Source organism: Hipposideros armiger, unplaced genomic scaffold, assembly GCF_001890085.2.
Source record: "Hipposideros armiger isolate ML-2016 unplaced genomic scaffold, ASM189008v1 scaffold_42, whole genome shotgun sequence".
Taxonomy (NCBI): domain Eukaryota; kingdom Metazoa; phylum Chordata; class Mammalia; order Chiroptera; family Hipposideridae; genus Hipposideros; species Hipposideros armiger.
In genome coordinates, this window is record NW_017731392.1 from 2,526,902 (window position 1) to 2,544,925 (window position 18,024).

Below are 18,024 nucleotides of genomic sequence, written 5' to 3' on the forward strand. Positions count from 1 at the left end.
GAAGCACCTCAGAAATCTGAAGTGTAGCGGCGGGAAAGAAAAAAAGTACAAAACAAAATGTATATGTATTGATATCAAATACAAATATCAAGATATAGTGTTATGTAAAAATTACAAGTTGTAGAACTGTGCATACAATTCTGTTCAGGCAGGGGGAAAAATATATACTTGTATATGAACAGAAAACTGCTATCAATGGTTATCTCTGGGGGATGAAATATGGATCATTGAGAATTACTTATCATCTCCTTTTATGCTGTTTTAATATTTTAAAGACATGAGCATTCAATTTGTTAAGTATTCTAAAAATATTTAAATAATAAATAAATATGTACAATAAAAAAAGTTGCACAACCCACTCTTTATCATACACCAATATCTAGTTAAACAGGCCCAAGGTCTTTTCTATAGAAAATAATTATAGGTGCACTTGTGTGGCTTAAGTTATAAATGCAAGGTTGTTCAGAGCATGAGATGGAGCAGAAGGGGAAACCACGCCGGTGGTTGGTGGATTCACAAATCATGGGTCCAAAGAGCTAATACATCCATCTCAGGAGCAGGCCACTCACCGCATCAGTGTAGGTGTCCTCAGCTGGCTTCCAGTCGCCCCCAGGGAAGCGACTCTCATTCTGATATACTTCATCTGTGAACTCCGTATGACCCGCATCAGCCTCAGTCAGCAAGCTGCAGGCGAGGCTTGTGTTACCAAAGGAGAAATGATAGCCGACAACCCCGGCTCTTTCCAATGATCCGGGACCATCTACAATCTGGGGGTGGCACCAGTTCCCTCCTTACTCTAGCCCTGTGGGTTCTCCACTTCAAACTCCTCTTTGTACTAATAACTTTTGACATTCCTTTGAAGAAGGGGCCTGCTGGAACAATGAGACCTAAATTATAGAGAACGCCTCAAATTAGCAGGGTTGCTCTTTCTCAGTAATTAGGGTGGGGACTGGGAAAACAGGGTTGTGGGCAGCTTCTTCTAAGGACCTCATGTTCCATATTTCTGTTTCAGTTTAGGGTCGTTCAGCTTTTTCTCAGCAAAGCTCTTGGCTAACAGTTCAAAAGAACAGAGAGTCGTCCTCCCTTATTCCCCCTATTTTAAAAAATCGGCGTGGAGACAGTCTCGTGAGGCCAACTATGGAAATTTTTACTCGTGGCTTGCTCAGTCTATGTAACACAAACTGAAGGGAGGAGTTAAATTTTCTGGATAGTTCTAGGTAGACAGCCAAACCAGGTCATTTAAGACTGCAAACTCCATTTAGGCCCTTGAAAAATCTATACTGACTCTCTGCCATGCCAATTTTCTTCTTGGATTGGGAACTATTTTGACAACCCATAGAGAAAAGTACAGAAGTTCCAACTTTGACTTAAATCTTCTGCCAGGCATCCACTCAAGTGAAGTTTCTTTTTCCTTTACCATCTCTACATCTTTTCCCTGCTGTATCCTACCCTAGAATCAAGCATTGGAAAGAAATCAGGAAACAAATATTCCCAACCATTTGTATAAACTGGGCTCATCCATCACTTCTCTGGGCCCCAGAGAAGGAGAATAGAAAACCTGGCTACTGCCTGTGGGGTCCCATCCAGCCCTGACATGCTTTGGCTTTCTATTTTTCCAATCACAATGCCCCCTGCCTTTCCTTGTCCTCATTAACCTTCCTTCATTCTGTCCAATTCAAATCCTATTTCCCTTCTCCTTATTAAGCAAACCCAACTCCATCCAAAGTAAGCAGCCATGGGTTAAAAGCAATCATGTGCAAACACTGGGTCTCAATAGACCAGACCCAGCACACTCATGCCCCTAATGCCCATGTGATTACAGAAAACAAATGTGGACATAGAGAATGCAAACTCTAGTTTAAGGCCGTAAAACCCAACTTCACAAGCTTGTTTCCTCCAAACTCAAGTACACCGTCATAAGATGGAGGAGACAAGGGAGGGCTCTGGTCCCAGTGCTGCTGGCAACACTCAGAGACCAGGCTTCGGTTCCCCCCCAGACCCCAGGGAAAACACGCTGCCCCTCTCTACTATTTCTTTCTTTTTTCTTTTTAATAACAGCTCTTGAGATGCAATTCACATACCATATAATTCACCCATTTAAAATATACCCTCTACTGTTTCCTACAGATGTTCCAGCATAAAAGTTGAGGGCTGGTTTTGCTACCCAGGCTAGACTTGTACCACTTATAACCTGTATGCCTTTGGATAAGTTGCTTAATCTCTCTAGGTCTCAATTTCCTCATCTGTTGAGATAATATTTGTTGGGAGATAAATCTCTGTGAGTCTCTTGCATTTCTGCACAGAGGCTCCATAACTTTGGTTACAGACTATCTTTTCAAGGATGTTTATATGGGAAACAATCTTGGAAGACAGAGATAATATCTCTTCAGGGCAAAGAGACAGCATGCTTACTACCCATTATAAAATATTTGGGTTCCCTAAGCTCAGGCTTCCTCTCCTGTTACACAATCCACTGCATGTGCAAGCATCATCTGACAGTCTTTCGCTATGGGAATTGGGGGCTCAGAGAAATACAGTAAATGTATTTCTCTCTGGTACTACTTTTGCTATGGGCAATAAAGTCCTTTGTCTCTAAACCAGGAGTCTTGTGTCTCCTGCCAGAATCCATGAAACTGTGGCAGGTGACCTTGATAAACTTATAAGTGGGGTAAAAATCTACGATCCTGCATAACTTTTGACTACCTATCTTGTAGGGCTATAGTCTCGATTCAATAAGATGATATCATTGCTTAGCACACTGCTTGACACATTTACACATAATAAGTTCTCAATAAATGTTAGTCTCAGGGGCTTTTATATTTGTGCTATAATGGGACACTGATGACATCTTTCAAGTTTCTATGAATTTCTATGGACTTACTCCTGCTCACTGTGTGTTACGTAAATATTATCAAGAACGATGATGGAAATTTCTAGGGAAAAGCTTCATTTCCATTCCTTTTCTCAGAAAATGGAAAACTTACCTTCTTTCAGGATCGACTATCCAGTCTCCTTCCCATTCCCAGCCTTTTGGAGGCAAAAAGAATTCCCTCTTGAGTTTTATTTTTCCTGTGACATCAGAAAATTTATGACGACCCACTAATCCAGAAGTGCCCCATTTTCCAAACATAAGAGCTTGATTTTCATACTATTAAAAAAAATGGAGAAATACCATCAGAAAGAAGGAAATCAAGCCAGACCATAAGTTTTCAAGTCCATCTAGGCCTTAGAACAGAAATGAAAAAGATTAGCAATAGAAATAAAAAATCTTTATACTCAGAAGGTATGGACCAAACTTGGGCTGTTACTGATTATGCAACTTATGTATGGTAAACCCATCATCTTTCTAAGACGCAATACTCTCATCTGTAAACTGGAGATAATACTATCTTTCTTATAAAGTTATTCTGGAGTTCAAATGTGCAAATAATTGAGAAAGTGCTTTGTAAACAGTGGTATATCATGCTGGCTGTTTCTATTATTATTTTAAATAGCTCCAAATAGTTATCTCAACCTAATCTTTTAGATAACTTTAAAAGTCCTCAATTTATGAATGTGCAGGCTTCTGAGTTTATTTGAAGTCTACTGCCTACAAGTTGGGGCACATTTCCCCATAGAAACAATATTATAATTGATGCTACATTTCTCAGGCAGTCCACAAAGAACCCATCTGAAACATGAAGGTCCTTTAGCACCCAGCTTTTATGGGGCCTAAAAGTTCTGAGCCTTCATCCCCAATGGAGTATAGCAGGTAGACCAAGACCTTTCCGAAAGCAGGTTTCGTGTAAATGGCAGACTCTGGTTTACAGGGCATTCCTTTCTAAGTTAGAGTTTGTAAATCTGCAATGGTCTGCTCTTTACTATGTCAACTAGCAAAAGGGTTGAGGTTTGCCATGGGCAAGTGCCCCTATTTAGGTCCAAGCTGAAATTTCCATTTTTCTGTTGATGAACCCACTGAGAAGATGATTGCATACGTGACAGTGGAGTTCTTGGCTGAAGGAGAAAGGAAGAAGCTTGAGTAGAAGCCTAATGGGTAAACTGGTGCCTGACTCAGATATCGGCTCTGAGCTCTGAGAGCAAATGAGCTTCAGGCAGCAGCTAAAGGAGCTGTTGTCACAGGGTCTGTAAGACTTGGGGGCATGTGCATGGCTCCTTTGGTTTCCAAGCAACAAGGACACAGAATGAAGGAGCAAGGCATTCCTACCACTTCTGCTTGGAAGCCATCATGGCTGTAGTAAAATCCAGGCAAGGAGCTTGGCATGGATAAGAGGGCATCGGCAGCAGTGGAGATGGGGCCTCATGTGGCTCTGAGGCAAAGGCCTTTAATCAGCAACTTTGGGGCAGAACCATTTTCACATGTGAAGCACCTCAGAAATCTGAAGTGTAGCGGCGGGGGGCATATTTTGCAGAGAACTGAGGTCTGGTATTAGCACAGGATGGCAAGAACCAGTGAAATCTCCATTATTGTTATGAATGTGCCCCTACTGGTACTCACAGGATGTTAGAATCTAGAGTCACACAAAACAACTGAAATGGGTGGGTCATCTCTTTACATGAGTTGAAACTCCAGTTTGCTCTATGCATGGAATGATCTGGAAATGGGAAAGGGTGAAAGGGAGTTCTGGACTGTTCGACCCATGCTCAGTGCTAGCTTCTCCGGGATTAGCTCCAGCCAGTGTCAGAGGGCAGGTGAATGCCAAGAAGTCCTACAGGAAAGCAGGAGCAAGCCTCTCCTATGTGTGCTTTGGTGCTCCGGGCTCCACACTGCCCAGCTGATTGGAAGCCAGTATCCACTACTCAGGGCCTCCCCTGCAGCCTCTAGCACACCCTCTATTTATCTCCAATCGCACTTCTAAACTTGCATTGTGAGGACTTTGTGTGTCTCCCACATGTTTCATTGTTTCTCAGCATTGTCCACTGATGCCCCATCCATATCCATTCACATTGGAATTATTGCTGGTGCTAATCCCTAACTCAGAATCAGAAACCCTTGAGTGGCTCTGGCAGTTGGTATGTTTAACAAGACATTCAGTTTTACAATCACGGCAATAGATGATAAGATCTTTGAGGAAAGGGCTTGGCTTCCTTCATCAGCTTCAGTATCTGCCTCAGTATCTGGCATAAAGCCACCACTCCCTAAAAGCTTGGATGGATGGATGGATGGATGGATGGATGGATAAATTCTGTTATCGTGTATATAAATATTTATTCAGAAATACTTACAGGACCCTACTAATATGTCAGGTACTGTTAAATAAATAAAAATAAAAAATAAAAAATGGCCATGGGTTTTCCGGCCCATGAGAACCACAATCCTGAACCAGCATGAGGCACAGGGGTGAGCAGCAGGAACACACGTACAAATTAACTAGAATGACCATAGTCTTCTCCCCCATTTATTTGAGCATGAAAACCCATCTGTAGAAGCATGGAGTTTCATCAGAAAATTGTCAGAAGACACCCACTGAATATATCTAATAAGTTTACATCAGTAAGTGCTCTGAGTTAAAAATAGAATGCAAAAAAATAATCCAAATAACTGCTGTTAGCTGTAAAAGTTTGTGAAAATTATTTTCATTGGTTTAATTGTAATGAGATTTTTAATTAACTAAGTGGATTTTTAACTCAGGGAGGGCTTTACAAATTATGTCTATTGTTTTTTGAAGTATTCAGGCAGAATATTCATTGCCTTTGGGCAACCCATCAGAGGCTACCCCTCAGTGAGAAATGAGCCTCCTGTGGCTTAAGACTCCTGACCCCAAGCAGGTTTCTCAAGGTCTGCACCTCTCAAGTGCCCTCATTCCTGGGTTGTCTGTGTGTGAATCACTCTGATGTGCCCCAGTGCTGATAATCAAGTCAATCTTTCCCCTTAGTTTATGGTCTTACCGAAGGGATTGTAGGTAGTAGTGATGGCAGTGGTGGGTTTTGATGTTAATGTTTTCTCTAGGGATGAAAAGTAAAAGTACCAGCCCCCCAACAGAGTGATGACATTAAATGTACCATTTCAGCAAAGACGGTGAACGTTCCTTCTGCGAATCTATTGAACTTCTTCTCAACAGCACTTAAGCCCAGCCAGATGTTCACTCGCAACTCCACAGGCACCTTTGGTCCATTGTTTTTTTCCTTCGGATACTGTGAGATGCATAATAACATGATATGTTATGCTGGGCACAGCACAGTGTGTGACATTAAGTTCAAGCCAAAAGCAGCCTGAACATCTAATCATTGCTCTCACCAGTCTAATTTTAAGTTTGCGTAGTTAAAATATTTCCAAAGGACCCTACAGCAAAGATTACAATGATAAGTAAAGCAGTGGTCCTCCAAGTGTGATCCATGGACCCGCGTGTGTCCTTGAGACCTTTTCAAGAGGTTCACAGGTCAAAACTATTTTCCTAATAATACTAAGATGTTACTTGTCTTTTTCACTGTATTGACATTTGCACTGATGGTGCAAAAGCAGCAGTGGATAAAACTCCAGGCACTGTAGCAGGAATCAAGGCAGTGACACCAAAATAAAATGCCAGTATTACTTAAGAATTCCTTTGAAAAAGCAGTAAAAATACAAATTTTATTAAATCATGATCCTTAAGTACAGGTCTTTTTAGTATTTTGTGTGATGAAATGAGAAGTATACACAAAGTGTTTCTGCTACATATTAATAAATGTTTGTCTTGAGAAAAAGTTCCTGTGAAATTGTTTGAGTTGTGAACTGAACTAGCCTCCCCCACCTTTTTTTTAAACGAAGTACCTTTTTTACTTGCAACAGCGATTGACAGACAAATATGGTAATTCAGACTTGGGTATGGGGCAGACACTTTCTTGAACATAAACAAAGTGAGCCTGTCACTTCAAGGTCAAACATTGACTGTATTTTGTTGCCAAAAATAAAATTCAAGCTTTCAAGTAAAAATAAGAATTTTGGAAAACTTGTATCTGTCATGGTAAGCTTGATAGCTTCCCGATACATAAAGACTTTTCTGATAAGTGATATTAATGAATGTTATTTTTTTTTCTATATTGTGTGATGACATGTGTCAACATTAGGAAGATATGAATAACTCAGTGAACAAATATTTTCCAAATGATCAATGCTTAATGTTACAAAATCATGCATGGACAAAAGAGCCATTCAAAGTACAAGATAGACCAATGGATTTTAATGTAGAAAAGAATGAAAAGTTCACTGATATGTTTTAAGATTTCACATTGTAATTAACCTTTTAAAGCTACCACTTGTTGAGTTTGGTGTTGTATCAGAGATGAGTATCACAATTATCTGAAAAGGTTATTAAAATACTCCTCTCTTTTCAAGCTACGTATCTATGTGGGGTCAGGTTCTCTTATGTATTTCAACCAAACAACTTATTCCATCAGATTAAATGTAGAATATTAAATATATTCATATTAAATATATATAAATGTCGCAGATATGAGAATCCAGTTATATTTCTGTGAAGCCAGACATTAAAAAAGGTTTGCAAAAATGTAAAACAGCATCACTTTGCTCTCTGAGTTTTAAAGAAAATACTTTATATTTTATAACATATTTATAAATATACATATTTTATAAAAACATGCAGTTTATATTAACATGTAATGGGTTTATTATTGTTTTAAAATAAGTTAATAAATATTTTTTAAATGTCTTAGTTTTAATTTCTATTATAGTAAATATTGGTAGATATAACCCACATAAACTAATGCTTCCTGGGGTCTTCAATAATTTCTGTAAAATTATTATTTTTTTTGTTAAAGGGTCCCAACACCAAAACAAAAAAACAAAAACAAAACAAAGAAAAACACTGAATTGAATAACTTCCTAAACTGGATAATGAGTATTAACAAAATCAATAAATATATAAAACATTCTCTTAAAAGCATTTTGCTGTTTATCCACTGAGTTCTAAAACCGAATACAGAGAAAAACACTTTGCTTCCTCTCCCACCCCCTGTGAAATTTTATTTATTAATCAGTTTGCTTCCACCCACTGCTGAGGTCAATTATAATTGTGGTTCTATCTTAAGTAAAATTTATTCCACCAAGACATACTTGAAAGAAGATAATCACTCTGTTTCTATTTTCACCCTCCTGATTAAAAAGCAACGAGTACATTTATTAAAAATTAGCACAGGGCCGGCCGAGTGGCGCGATGGTTAAGAACTGGCTTGGGACGCCAGAGGGCCCCGGTTCGGATCCCACATATGAGGGCCAGTGACACTGCCCTCTACAGCTAAGATGCTGAACAACAGCTCGACCTGGAGCTGGGTTGACATGAGTTGCCAGCAACGGCGTAGGCTGCAGCCCCTGTGGCAGTGGGTTGCCATGGGCTACCGTGTGTAGCCAGCAGTCAGCGTGAGCGGCCAGCAGCCGCAGTGAGCGGCTGTCCAGAAGCCGGTGACCTGCCTCGCCCGGGAAGAGCGCAATGATGGTGCCAACTTAGGCCAGTGAAGCAATGTCCTCCACAACTAGACTGAAGAACAAAACAACAGCAACTTGTCTGTTCCCCTTACCCCAGTTCCCCAATAAAAATCTTAAAAAAAAAATTAGCGCATATCTCCTTGTTTTAAGAGAACACTCTCCCCTGACTATTATTTTTTCTTCTTGCTCTTTATTCCTTTCCCCCAAATCCAAAGAATTCAGTTGAGGTCAGCCAGGGAGAGGGATGTCAAATGTGCAACTGGGAACTATTCTGATCTCTTTGTTTCCAGCCCCTTTGGTTCTCCTTATACACACACAGAACAGTTCTTAATCCAGGTTGCTAGAATGGACGTACAAATTCTATGAAGCTCCTTAATCATATGTATAATATTGGATGCATGTGAGATATGCATTCTTCTAGAAGAAAGGGCCAGTAGCTTTCATCAGGCACTTAAAAGAGTCCATGACTCTAAAAAAGCTCAGGACCCTTGCCCTCAAGTAGTAATCCTTAACATTTTTCAATTTGAGGACCCGTTTGGTTAGGGCATAGATTCCATGGACTATCTATATTACCTTCTCTTTTTTTCTGTTTCCCAAACACTCACTAGAATGGAAGGGAAGAAAGGCACTGCTTTACATGTGACGTTAGACGTGGAAAATTGCCAGAATGCAAAGCATTCACGATGCCATGTTAATATCAGTATCACAAAGGCCTCTACGGATGAGTCTTTGAATGAATGCCAGCAGATCTGAGACCACTCTCTGGGAATTACTACCCTAGAAGAAGGGGCCAAAATGGGCCGGAATTGATCACGAGTGTCCTAGCTATTCAATGACCAGCAAATCATAAAGCAGGCTCTTCTCAGGAACAGGGGTTTTGCATTTAAGTACCTCACATCACACAGTGATGAAACCATACCTTCAGAAAGATGGTTTGGGTTTTCCCACAGTATTTCCCAGATGCATTCTCCTCACTGGTGGAGTATAAAACCTGATGGGCGGGAATGCGTGCATAGGCCAGTCTTTTCTCTCCACGGATCATCCAGATGATAATGTCAGGCATACTGTTCTGAGGCTGGTCATGTGAGTGGGTGAAAAAAGAAGCAAAAGCTAGAGTCAGTCTACAGGCAGAGGCTGGAGACCCTGCAGGCTGGGACCTCATGGCTCTGCTTAGCAAAGGAGCGCTATGGTTAGGGCTTTGCCCACATTCCTGAGTCTCACGTCTTCTGGGACCTACTGTACTCTGAGCCCACAGGGTGGGGAGCAGGCCGTGGCTGGCCAAAGGGCATAGAGCAGCGGTTCTCAACCTGTGGGTCACGACCCCTTTGGGGGTCGAACGACCCTTTCACATGGGTCGCCTAAGACCATCGGAAAACAAAAAGATACTTACATTACGATTCATAACAGTAGCAAAATTACAGTTATAGAGTAGCCACGAAAATCATTTTATGGTTGGGGGTCACCACAACATGAGGAACTGTATTAAGGGGTCACGGCATTAGGAAGGTTGAGAACCACTGGCATAGAGGGAAGCAGAGGGGGGCTTCACCTGCTAAAACCCCTGCCTACTCGGTGGGCTCTGACAGGTATTTTAGGAAATAGCCCCTCTTATCTCACCCATCATTTGTGGAAAGCCATCAAAAGCAGTTAAAAGGCTATAGTTTTAATATATTTTTATAGGACACAGACAGAGCATCTCTGTCTCACAATCCTATATGTGCCAAACCTGAAATATCAATTTAGTTTTTTAAAACCCCTTTTTTTCTGATTATAAAAGTGATATTAGTTCATTATAGGAAATTTTGAAAGTCTTGAAGCATAGAAAATAGACCATAAAAATTACCTGTAATCATGTTTTTTCAAATGTGTTTCTAGCTACAAATATATTACACCCCTCCCCGCAATCTCTGAAGGTCAGAAGGAGGTTCTATTCTCTTGTTCTTCCATCCCACAGAGATTGATGGCAGCCAACATTTATCTAACACGCACTGTGTTCCCTGCACTGTGCTAAGCCTTTTACACTCATCATTTTCTTTAATCTTCACAAAGCAATGCTGTGAATTGAATACTACATTTACCTCCATCTTACATATGGGGAAACTGAGGCTTAGAGAGGTTGAATCGCTTGTCCAGAGTTACACATGGTAGATCCAAGATTCAAAGCCAGGTCATTACAAATCCAACCAAAGGTAACATTTTAATCCTCTGTACTACACAGATCTGCTACTTTATCACTCCACTTGTCATATTCTTTGACTGTACAATGATAATAATTTGTCTTCTTTGAAGACATTTCCAGGACCACCAACTGAAAATTCTTCTTCTGCCCTTACTTCAACGACATTCATCCACATTACCCATTAGCATCCCCGCCCAAAGCTCCTGATTTCATCATCCTTCAGAGCTGTTCAATATCCAAGGTAATCTACTAGATTTTTTTTACCACCAACTCTATCCTTGGTGCCATTCCACAGAATCCCTCTTTCATGTTAAGTGACATTTGTGTAGTTTAAAAGTCCTACCTCTTCAGTCAGTTGCATTAATTTATCAAGCCAGTCCTCAATTTCCGCCAGTGTGGGCTTCACCTCTGTGGCCTCAGACCTCATCCTCACAGCTGCCTCATGAATCTGGGAGAGCGATCTAGACCGCAACTTTCGGATTTGACTATCTAGAATTGTGACATTAGGTTTTCCTTCCATGAAAGGCAACGTGTATCTAAAAAAGAAAAAGAAAAAAAGAAAAGAAAGAGTTGCAGAATAGCTTTATAGACTTCAGATATGTCAAAGTCATTTATGTTTAGTTTCCTTCTTTCAAATCACATCCATTTCCTAGTTGATGCCACAGCATGACCAGGTTTAAGCTAAAATCGATTGTTTCTGGCATTGGTGGAGCAGACATGCCAGTTAAGACTCTCCTAACTCTCATGGGGAATGCAGGGTAATTAAAATTCTAAAGCAATTCCTTGGGTTTGACCCAAGACTTATGGAATCACTGGAAAAAAGATGAATACAGGAGCAACAGTTGGGAGAAATGGCCTTCCCTCCCTTTGCTTCCTACAATGATTGTATAGACCCACAAAATGAAGGAAGAAGAAGGGAAATAAGAGACCATTTAGCCAAAGGGTTCTTAACTTAGAGACCACACACCCCTAGGTTGTCCATGGGTGGACCTCAGGAGGTCTGTGAATCCCTGGAACTTATAAAAAATAGTATATGTCTGTATTGACAAACAGTATGATATAATGATGAAGAACATAGGCTTTGGAGAAGACTATCTGGGTACAAATCCTGGTGCCACCATCTACTAAGTTAATCTTGATAAGTTAATCTCTTGTTTTCCTGTCTTTGAAGTGGGAAAATAATATCTTCCTTTTAGGGTTGTTGTGAGAAGTAGATGCATTAATATGTGGAGAGCATTTAGAGCAATGCCTGTTGCATAGTCTAAAGAATGTCGCCATCATCATCTTGTTGCTGTCTTTATCATTGGCATCATCTCATCAGATAATTCAAAGGGCCCAAAAGGTGAAGAACCATTTGTATAGGCCAAGCTCTCATTCAACATGAGAGGTCTAGAACAGCTGAGCTGGGGCCACATTTAGCCTTCTTCTTCTAGGCTTCCCTCTAACCATGGCAGCTGGCAGGGCCACAGTGTGAGGTTGTCACCAGTTCTGGGAAGTTCCACGCACGTTGTCCCTACCTAGAATTTCCATTGGTTTGAATTTCACCCAGCTTCCTAAATGAAGGAAATCCTAGCATGACTTCCCTTAAACACAAATTTCCTGTTACATGAAGTTAAAAAGATTCCAATTTAATTCTTCAAAAACAGTTCACATGGATTTGGTTCTTCAAAAGCAGATTCTTGGAGAACAGTGAAAATAGGTATGTCTGTGTTTTGCTCAGCTAACCTTAAAATTCACATTTTCTACATGAAAAGTATTACCAAATGTTTCTGTTTGGTTACATTAGTAATTATGGCAGTGCACTGGAAGGGTTAAGTCCCTTGAATGATTCTTTGAAGCAAAAATATATATGGAAGCTGTTAGCTCAAAAGTCACATGAGACTTTCAATAAATAGATGTTGACTGTGTGAAACACGTAGCAGGAAGAGGAATTGTGCTGATAAACCCAACTCTGGGCATCAGATGCATCATGTCACCTCTTTGGGTCTCTGTTTTCTCATCTATAAAATAAAGAGACTGGAAGAGATGGCCTGTTAGAAAACAGATTTAAATTTTCTGAAGATAAACAAGTACTCAGCAGTACTTAGTTGATCTTAGTTGCATTTTTTAAAATTTATTGGGGTGAACTGGTTAGTAAAATTATATAGGTTTCAAGTGTATAATTCTATAATACATCATCTGTATATCACATTGTGTGTTCACCACTCAGTCAATTCTCCTTCCGTCGCCATACATTTTCAGCAGCATTTCAATTACCCAGTTATACCACTAGAAGGCACAAGAAGACAGGGAGACAAGGCATTAGCCTAGAGCGGGAGAAATGTGCCTGGTTATTGCAGCTTGTGAGAAGTATTCAATAATTCTTTTCTTTTGGAACTTCCCTGTCCGCTGCTTTATTGGCCAATATTTAACATTAATCACTTCCCCCTTTGATGAGCTGTTTTCCCAAGTCATAGTTATGAAAGGTTCTCTGGCTCAAATCAAATCTCCTGGCTTGGCCAGTGTTCATTAGGCAATTCAGTAAAGAGGAAGTAAAAAGGCTGTTTCTAAAATGTGTTGCAATTAGGAACGTTGTTCTGAAAGACAAAATTGATGCATTTCTTTTCCCCGTGGAATTCAGGAGTCACCTTTCTCCGGGAGGTGGATATACAAGAATTGATGGGAGGCGGAGGCACAGACGTGCTCCCGCCTCCTCTCACCCAACCCCTAGTCTGAGACTGCGCTGGGATGTGCTTCCCAGAGTTAGGCCTTAGCCTCACTAGGCTGCTTTAAAATTGACACCAAATCCGAAAGTGAAGTTTTTCCTGGTGGTGAGTCAGAGACTCCTCCCACGGGCAGCCTTTTGAGAAGTTTGACTAATTCAAATTCATTTTTCAGGCAAACACTAGAAACAATTCTTATAGTTTAAGGGAGGGAAGCATGACTGGGAATTCTGAGATATACAAATACAATCACTATACCTTGTGTCTTCTATAACTTCATCAATCAGCTTCAACCACAGTTCAGCCAGCTGGTGTGCAGGAATTTTACCTTGTATCGCTGATTTTAGAGACTCTATGTTTGATTGCTGAGAATTTGGAAACAGAGGCAATAATTGGTAATTATGCATTACACTGTTATGCCCAGTAAAGGTTTAGCTCTAATTTTCAAGAAAAAAATACACAAAAAGACTTAACAGAAAAACCAGAAGGTTTTCTTTTTACACTTAATAATGCTCACCATAGCTTAGCACTATTTATTTTTCTTCAAAATGCAATCAACACTGATATGCATACATAATAGGATAACCTTTTCATATAGCTTTGACCTTCGAAACCATGTAAATATTTTATGTATTCACAAAGGAATAAAATAAAACCAACAAAGATGGGGGGAAGAAACCCTAAAATGGAATATAAAACAGAAGCAAATGAACCTAACTGTATTTCAGATGAATAACGAAACTACATTGAACTAACCCAAGTAACTTTTGAACACAACGTTTTGACTATATATCCTCAGTTTAAAGGAACTAAAGAAGCATAAACACATCAAACTCTAAGTTTGTTTTTCACAGTGGTTTATCTTTGGATTTTAGGATTGAACAAATGAGTAAATATATTGAGGATAATTAAAGCCAGATTTCTCCCTATTGAAGAAGGGAGTTGTAAATACAGAAATAGGGAAGACTAGAATAAACCCTGTGGTATTAGAATGGAGGTGCAGTTGTCCTTATGAACTCATTGCTTTTAGTTTATTGATAGATACATAAGTAAATATACATATAAACATACATGTGTGTATGCATGTAAGTTTGTCTGCCTAGGAGGCCTAGAAGCAATGACATCTAAGTAGTACTGGGCACTCTTGTTTTTTACATGCAATTCCCACTAAAAGGAATCAGGGTTCCCTGCAGAAATGGTGACTCCAGAGCTGGGGTAGGAAAAATACAAGATAAGCCCAGAACATACTGCTATGTCACTCTGAGCATTTGCCAACAGGCAGGTTGAGAGAGTGTCCGCCATAATTATTGAAAGTCCTAATCATGGAAAACCACCATCCTGTCCAAATTAGCAAGAAATTAGAACACTCTGGTTCATGGAGAAAGCTGATGAAAAGAACTAGCATAAAAAATGCTGAATACCTGTCAGGGAAAAAAAATCTTCTACCCTGCAATATTTTGGCTGGACTAACAATCAATTAACACAAGACAGGTTAGCAAGTGAAAAACAAATTAAAGTTTAATAACATGTATGCCTCCTGTGTACATGGGAGAGACGCAGGAAGACTGAGTAACCTGTCAAAATGGTGGAAGACATCACCTTAAATACCACTTCAGCTAAGTACAGAAGAAGATGTTAGAGATGGAGTCAGTGATGACAGACTACCGAGAAAAGCACAGGGAACAAGGGTAAGGCTGTCATGCAGATTTAAATCCATGCTTTCTCCATGGATAGTGAAGGTGGGCCAGGTTTAGTGAGGGAATCGCCCTTACAGATAGAGATTTCCCTCACAGATGTAAATGTCCTTTTACAAAGATAACTTCTACTTGATTTTCAGAGCTTCTCCCAGGTCTGCTGTTTTCTTAAAGTTGACCAGCCTAAACTAATACCCCAAAGAGGCAAATTTTGAGGTGGCAAACTCTGCTCCCCTTCATACCCAAAACATAATTAGAATAGAGGTATGACCAATTCTCCACCAATTCCATTGAGATGGGGGATTGGGAATTAATTACCACAACTACACTACATATTAATTGTAGCTTTATTATGTGAACAATTATACTTAAGTCTAAAATTCTCTTTCAATATTGTCTGTACAGCACAAAAAATATTTTTAGTTTTTCCATGGAGTGTTAGATCACATATATTCCGGGACCCCCACACGTCTTGGTCCAGCCCTGACAGAGGTTAGATCTTAGAAAAAAATTAACACTAATATAATTTGGAAAACAAAACACTAATACCAGATGGATTTTATACTGATACCTGACAGTATACTTAGTATCTTTGAGTTAATTAGAAAAAATCCCAACCACGTTTCCTTTCTCATCATTAGTGACAACTAGATGGATAATCACAGATACCACATCTATGCAGCTTCCACCAGAGGGAGCCCCCAGCCTCCAAACAAGGAAAGTTCCTGGAGTCTACAGCAAGAGTGGAAAATGTCAGCCTCTGGTTCTTCTGAGCTCACCTCTTCCCACAGTAGAGATTTTTAGCTGCTTTAACAGCAAAGCTCTAAGGTTTGCATTTCTATTGGAATGAACCATTCTCCACACTATTCTTCACATAAAAATTGTGGCAGAATTTGTGAGTTGCCACCCACTGCAATTTCCATTCTCTCTATTTCACAATAAGAGAAGTTATATCTGGTCATATGCCTTCCTAGATATAAGACTGAATTTCCCAACTCCCTTGCAGTGAGATGTGATTGTATGACTGGATTCAGGCCAATGGAATGTGAGTGGAAATCAAGTGTGTGACTTCTGGGTCTTGCTCTTGAAAGGAAAGGCCTGTGTCATCTTCTCGCCCTCTTTCCCCTTCCCTCAGTCTGGAGGATGTAGTGGTGAGCTGCCCCTCCCACACGTTCAATGGCAACTCCTTGGTGACGGCAGAGCAACAAGGAGTGAAGAGCCTGGGTACCCAACACCACTGAACTTCCGTACCAGACTTGAATCACTGTTACTGAAGAAATTGCTTTACCTTGCTTACCATTACATATTGAGGTCTTGTGTTATAGTGGCTTAGCCTGCATCCTAACTAATACATGATTCACTCTGTCTAGTGAAAAGAAGATGTAGAAAAACGATAAACTTACCAGCCGTTCTGCCATGACTAGGAGAGTGTTCACAGCATCCAGGCGATGACTAATATCCTCCCAGTATGAAGTCAGGGTAACAACTGGCTTTGTGTGGGCCCAAGGCAAGTAATAATAGTAGTTCCCTGGTATAGAATATTGAGGGTCAGTGAACACTGAACACTTGAAATAAACAACATGTTTATTAAAGAGATGTGCAAACTGGGTTACTTATTAATCACATGCTCAGGGAATGGTTTGGGGTGGTTGGGTTCTTTAATTTGTTCAATTAAGCAACTGAGGGATAGAAAGTTCTTATTCATTCAGCCTGTTTTGAAAATCTCTCTAAAAATCCCTAGTAAACTGAACACAACAATCTTAGAATCTTTTAGTGGTTGAGGATCATGTATTTGAACATCACTGATGATTCCATAACATGGTAGCAGGAAATATACAGAGCATCGCAAATTAGATTGTATGCATTTGTCCCTGGAAACTGTTATTCTAAATTAAAAAAATTTTTTCTAGAAGTGGGACACACACACACACACAAAAAGAATTTTCTGTTTTTTCAAAGCCTTTACTAAACACATGGGGTTTGTATTAGAGCCTTACAGTGATTAAAAATTATTAGCTAACATTTTTAAGTACATTTTATATTTTAACACTGCAAAAATTAGGTAAAAACTATGGTAAAACTGTTGGAAAATTTGATCAGAATTTCTCTCTCCCTTCTCTATGCTCTCAAACCATTTGTTGATACCTTTATTAGAGTATTCTCATACTCTGCCTTCTATTATGATTTACTTTATACACTAGAATATAAGTTCCTTAAAAGCAGGAACTGTTTTCATCCATCTTTGTTCAAATACAGCTACTTAATCCTCACAGCAACTCTGAAGAAAATGAAGAAACTGATGGTTAGAATTCGGTGATGTGGCTAAGGTTATCGAGCTGATTACAGGGCAAAGACCAGAAACTTGATTTTCAGAGCCTGAGCCAGAGTCCTAAGTACTTCAACTACTCAGTCTAAGAGTGATTTTTGGGCCTGGTAGGGCAGAGGTGAGAAAGGGCAGGAACTGTTTTTTGGGAGCTCAGTGTTCAACAGGTCACCATTTTGTGACTTTACAAAACAGAGCCAGTGTTAAAATTGGGCATGGGGCGGGGGTGGGGTGGGGTAGGGGGGCGTTTAGCCCCTGGCAAAGGGCCTGCGATTTCTTGGATTTGACCAATTAAAGGTGTCTGAAGTCCAGCCACCTCTCTTAACCATTCAACCTTTTCCTTTCTCCTAAGCATATGATGGGGATAATAGCTGCCAGAGTTCTGCATGCTTTTTGTCCTGTGTTGCACCCACTGTAAACGTGTACAGGATAGAAAAGTTAGTGTCAGTCTTACCATCAAATACGGCACGGCTGTATTGAGTGGTTGATGCCAAAGGCTTACAGGTTGAGTCAAACTTGTTCCCATAGTTCCCAATGCTGACTTCAAACTGAATTGCCTCACCAACATCCTGCAACATGGTGGCCGAATGGAACACAGCAGACAGGCTGTACTTCCGCCTTCGCTGATATTTCTGTAAAGTATGAGCAGAGATAGGACTCAGTGAAACTCCTTTTGCTCTAATTTACATGTAGATTTCTAGCATCTG

General features: G+C 40.1%; 1 protein-coding gene across 1 annotated transcript in view; it reads right to left on the reverse strand.

Annotated features, from left to right (window-relative positions):
- MYOF (myoferlin) overlaps window positions 1–18,024 on the reverse strand; it is a 165,673-nt gene that overhangs the window by 50,906 nt on the left and 96,743 nt on the right. Inside the window, exons 13-20 of the mRNA XM_019639002.1 lie at window positions 17,772–17,949; window positions 16,398–16,522; window positions 13,559–13,665; window positions 10,942–11,134; window positions 9,339–9,494; window positions 6,001–6,132; window positions 2,985–3,148; window positions 570–684 (exon numbers count right to left, since the gene is read on the reverse strand). Of these exons, the coding sequence (XP_019494547.1) occupies window positions 570–684; window positions 2,985–3,148; window positions 6,001–6,132; window positions 9,339–9,494; window positions 10,942–11,134; window positions 13,559–13,665; window positions 16,398–16,522; window positions 17,772–17,949 (1,170 nt within the window). The remainder of the gene's footprint in view (window positions 1–569; window positions 685–2,984; window positions 3,149–6,000; window positions 6,133–9,338; window positions 9,495–10,941; window positions 11,135–13,558; window positions 13,666–16,397; window positions 16,523–17,771; window positions 17,950–18,024) is intronic.